The following is a 4595-nucleotide window of genomic DNA, read 5'->3' as shown; positions in this document are numbered from 1 at the left end:
TGCCTCCTCGTAGGATAAGCACTCCATGTATTTGTCGAATTCTTCCACGCGGGCGTTATGACCGTGAATACGGTAGTAGTGAAGACCCTCCACCAACTTGATCACGTCTTGCTTAAGCTAAGCTGGAGTGTTGTCTAGGTCTCCCACCAGCTAGTCCTCGTACCCTCCAACAGTCTAGTCCACGAATTGCAGCCAGTTGGGATTGGCAATCACCTCAAGATCCATTTCCTTCCGGGTGGCCTCATTCAGGGATTTGGGAAGAATGGCGCAGTACTATTGGGTCTGCATTTGGATGAGATCGCAGTCGCTTTCCACAAGTTCGCGGATATCCTGGTACTGCTTGCTGTTTCGGAACTCCTCGAAGTAGCTGGGCAGGTCTAGAAAATTCTCACCCTTTAGGAGTCGCTTTTAAAAAAGGCAAATGTCGTGGTAGGCGCGCTTGCAAAGGATGAAGAGAGTGATTGCGTGGTTGGCGTGGATCTTTTTGTGGACGCGGAGGATGCACGGCACCATTTCCTTGAAGATAAACATGATGCCATTTCGCCGAGAAAGGTATTCAGCTTGATACTCCTTCACTGCTTGGTCAGCACGTCCTTTCTCCTCGCGTTCCGCCCTCAATTCTTCCAATTTATTTTATGCAACAGCCTACTCCTCACCTTTGGTCCACTCCTCCTTGATCTCCTCTTTCTTCTCTATTTTATTGAGCTCCTCCTGGGGAAACGAGTCACGGCCATAGAACTCCTGATTATCAAGCAGTTTTATCGAGGAAGTCATGCCGTATACGATCTTATCTTCCTCTAAGATGAGGGGGTGGCTGTAGACTTCCTTCCAGCTGATGCGAGCCTTGGGATCTACGGTGAGACAGCGGTCGATGAAATCCCTCGCCTTATCCGAAATGTTGACTTTGCTGTAGTTGGGACGCGTATTTTTGATGCACTGCATGATATCGTAGTCAGACATGCCCTTAAAAGGATAATCGCCGTAGATTAGTTGGTAGAAGACCACTCCTACGGACCAAATATCAGCCTTTCGCCCGTAGGCCTTCTCCTGGTGGACTTCTGGAGCCATCGTCAATCCAGTTCCCAGCACAGTGGTGGTCATTGACTCCTCTTTCACCTGTTTGGCGAAGCCAAGGTCTGCGATCTTGCAGACGTTATGGTGCAGCAGCACATTGGCCGCCTTGAAATCTCTGTGCATGGCCTCCACCTCATGCAGCCCCTTGAATCCATTCAGAATCTGCTTGAGGAAGGCGGTCGCCTAGGGCTCTGTGAGTCTGCCTTTGCGGTTGAGATATTCCTGCAATTCCCCTCCCTAGCAAAACTCCATGACGATGACCACGCTGCGTTCTGTGAGGAAGTTGTCGACGTAGCGTACCACGTTGTCGTTCTTACACTCCTTGAGTACGTGGATTTCTGTCTTGACCAGTTCCATCAATTTGGGAGTCTTCTTGAAGATCTCCTTGGGCATGACCTTGGCGGCGGCTGACTCGCGCTTGCTCTCGTTGAAGACCTCATAGACTCGACCGTAGTTGCCCTCCCCGATCATTCGAAGGAACGTGTAGTCCTTAATCTTCACCCCTACAAGGCTCTCCTGGGTCACTTTAAACATAATTATACTATAGACTGCAACAAGAATGACACTATTCTCAATGTTAGCTGAAAAAGGGGTAAAAGTTAATGAAGTAAAAAGTTCAAAAAAGACGTAGTTAAAGTTGTGACTTCTCTGTTTAATGGGTTATGGATAATATGATGAATATGTGCTGTGTGTGTATAAAGTTGAGTGGCGCTTTCTGGTCAGACAAGTTCCTTCTGCAGGTCGTAGATTTTCTTCATTTCTTCAAAGAGTTCCTTTTCGCGGTAGTCTTCGCACTTGAGCCACTTCTTGCGTAGTATTTTGCAGCTGGAGATGGCCTCGCTGAAGGGGACGGAGTAGATGAAGCTGTTCTCGAAGACGCGCGGGTGCGTGCGAACGCAGGAGGTGTAGTCTGCGTAGTCCTCCTGGCAGAAATCTCGGAACTTGTATGGGATGTCCAAGTTGTCCAGCTCGTCTCTATATCACCGTACCCTTACTGCGTGTATTTTTTGGAACGGATGTAGTCCTTCTCCATAGGCACCAAATATTATACAGTTGCCTCAATTATACTCAAATCAAACAACTCCCCTAGCAGATATCCCGCATCCATCTTCCTTCCGAAAGGACGCAAAATGGTTGAATGATGATGTTGCTAACTGCTAATCCAGATACCCTGACTTTGGACATCAAATTCGTCAAATTTCTGTGGAATAAGTAAAAAATCAATAGTCTTAGGGGTGCAAGTAAGTGAAGTGTGGGGGGAGATGATGGGTGATATTGAATTCTTTGGATGGTGATCATCAGTAGACGATTTCTGTGCCGATGCCGACTCCGAGGATGGGTCCGCTGACCTTGTACTTGGGGGAGGCTCCGGTGGTGAGGGCGTAGTAATCTTCTTCCTTGTCTCCTCCGCAGTTGTCCTCATAGTAGGAGTTCTTGGCGACTTTGTACCAGGGGGTGTAGGTGGTGACTCCGTTGGCGGTGGCTGAGACGTAGCAGGCGGCGAAGTCGGGCTTGAAGGTGGACTCGCTGAAGGTAACGACCACGAAGTCATGGCCTGGGTAGTAGTGCTCGAGGTAGGTGCATTTCATGTCGCAGTATCCCCAAGCAGTATCTCCGAAGGGAATGCCTGAGGTGGCGGCGGTCTTGCCAGCGGTATACCAGAAGTCGTGGTTGCGACTGAGGCTGGCGCTTGCCACGCACAAGAGGGCAATCGTGAAGAGGAGCTCTTTGGTCATATGATATGTCTAATTTAAATGATGGCCCAACCATATCTTATCCACTTAATCATAAACACCACTAACTGCAACGCATAAATAGAACCAACCTTACCCCCAGCCCACCTGCATGAGATTGTAATGATTGGATTGGAAAGGATTGGAGAGTGAGGGTGGGAGATAAAATAAATAAAAGGGGATTTGGATTACAACCAGTAACGGTAAGAAAGTGAGCAAAGAGAGCGTATGTGGAAGAATTGATACAGCTTGATGCCTACTTACTAATCAGAGGGAAGATCAGGCGTTTGTGCGCTTCAGGCACTTCTGCAGTAGCACCTTCTCCTCAAATTTAGCCTCCTCTATCTTCCGCAAGTGCTTCATGAAGTCCTCTAAAGGCACTTACTCTTGGGTGAACTTTGCCTCCAAAAACAACACGCATTCCTCTCTCGCCTTGATACTGCTCAGAAGGTCGAGGATCTGCTCGGAAAGGATATCTTTTGGCTTGACGATGGAGGTAATGGAGGAGATCTGGGAGGACTAATTTTCCTTGAGGAAGTTGGCCATTTCGAAGTTTTCCGTTCTCAGGTAGCTTTCTTCTGACTCCAGGGACTGCTTGGTGACGTCCAGCACTTGCACCTTGTCAATGACTTTTAGGTATTGTGCGTTCATCTGCTGCAGAGTTTGCTTTTGCTTTCCCACCAGTTTCTGCGCAGAAGCGATGGTGTTTGTGACGTTGGAACTTCCCATAATGCCACCCATGCCGCCCATGCCGCCGATGGCTCCACCAATGGCTCCTCCAGCGGCACCCCATGTATTGTTGTTGCTTCCCCAGGAGCTATTAGAAGACTGGTTTCCCCAAGTATTTGTATTCGCATTCCAGCCAGTATTGTTGTTGTTGCTGCCCCACGTGTTGTTATTGCTTCCTCCCCAACCGGTATTGTTGTTGTTGTTTCCCCAGCTGCTGGCCTGCTGGTTGGCTCCCCAGCCGGTATTGTTGTTGGTTCCCCATCCGCCGTTGGGATTCACAGGAGGAGGATTGTTCCAGCCGCCGGTGTTATTATTAGTCGGCTTTTTGCTATTGTAGAGGTTATCCCAAGCGTTGTTGCTGTAGGTGGGGTTTTCGGCGATGGGTTTAGAGAAGGGAAAACGGCTTTTGAAAATATCGTAGCACTCGATGACCACGTTGACCTTGGTTATGAGGAAGTTACGAGACTGCTGGAGGGCTGCCATCCCTTCACGGAGACCAGTTTTTCGTTGAGAACGTAGGAGGATGGATCTGACTTTGATTTTAGACTGTGGTAGAAGGGGTCAACTGAATAGTCAGGATTGCGATTGACAATGCGAACGAAGGGAGGTGAGCGAGGGTAGTCGAAAGGTAACATCATATTGTAGTCCACTTTGCAAGTCTTTCCTTTGATATCGATCTCCAGGATGCCTTTTAGCTCAATGTATCTGCGCGGTTGGCCATTTTCGGCTGAGTCGAGCAAGTATTACTGAACATGAGGATGTCGGGAGTGAAGAAGGGATAGACGTGAAAGAGCTGTTTTGCTGCTTTTTCGATCATCCACTTGGTCCTAAGTGTTGCAGGGGGTACTCGTCGGGGTAGGTGCAGCGTTCTAGGTTGCTGCGAAGGGTGTTCTCCTTCTCGTTGCCCGAGCTCCATGAGTTGTTGGACATGATACCGAACATGCCCTTCACGAGGTCATTCGAGAACAAATTCATCAATATTTTACAAGCATTAAATCCGATAGACACCCACCACCACCTATACCACCTCACACGTACAACTTTATTCGCACCAAAAGA

General features: G+C 48.6%; 2 protein-coding genes across 2 annotated transcripts; both read right to left on the bottom strand.

Moving 5' to 3' along the window:
* Nucleotides 1-645: 645 nt before the first annotated feature.
* On the bottom strand, nucleotides 646-1197 carry LOC116268131 (serine/threonine-protein kinase ATG1b-like). Its single transcript, XM_031649929.1, has one exon. The coding sequence runs from the start codon at nucleotides 1195-1197 to the stop codon at nucleotides 646-648; it is 552 nt and encodes a 183-aa protein (XP_031505789.1).
* A 2129-nt stretch (nucleotides 1198-3326) lies between these two features.
* Nucleotides 3327-4019, bottom strand: LOC116268129 (uncharacterized). Its single transcript, XM_031649928.1, has one exon. The coding sequence runs from the start codon at nucleotides 4017-4019 to the stop codon at nucleotides 3327-3329; it is 693 nt and encodes a 230-aa protein (XP_031505788.1).
* Between the last annotated feature and the right edge of the window lie 576 nt (nucleotides 4020-4595).

The sequence above is a fragment of the Nymphaea colorata genome, unplaced genomic scaffold (genome assembly GCF_008831285.2).
Source record: "Nymphaea colorata isolate Beijing-Zhang1983 unplaced genomic scaffold, ASM883128v2 scaffold0129, whole genome shotgun sequence".
In the NCBI taxonomy this organism is placed as follows: Eukaryota; Viridiplantae; Streptophyta; class Magnoliopsida; order Nymphaeales; family Nymphaeaceae; genus Nymphaea; species Nymphaea colorata.
The sequence above is the reverse complement of the archived record's forward strand: the minus strand, read 5'-3'. Positions and strand labels throughout refer to the sequence as shown.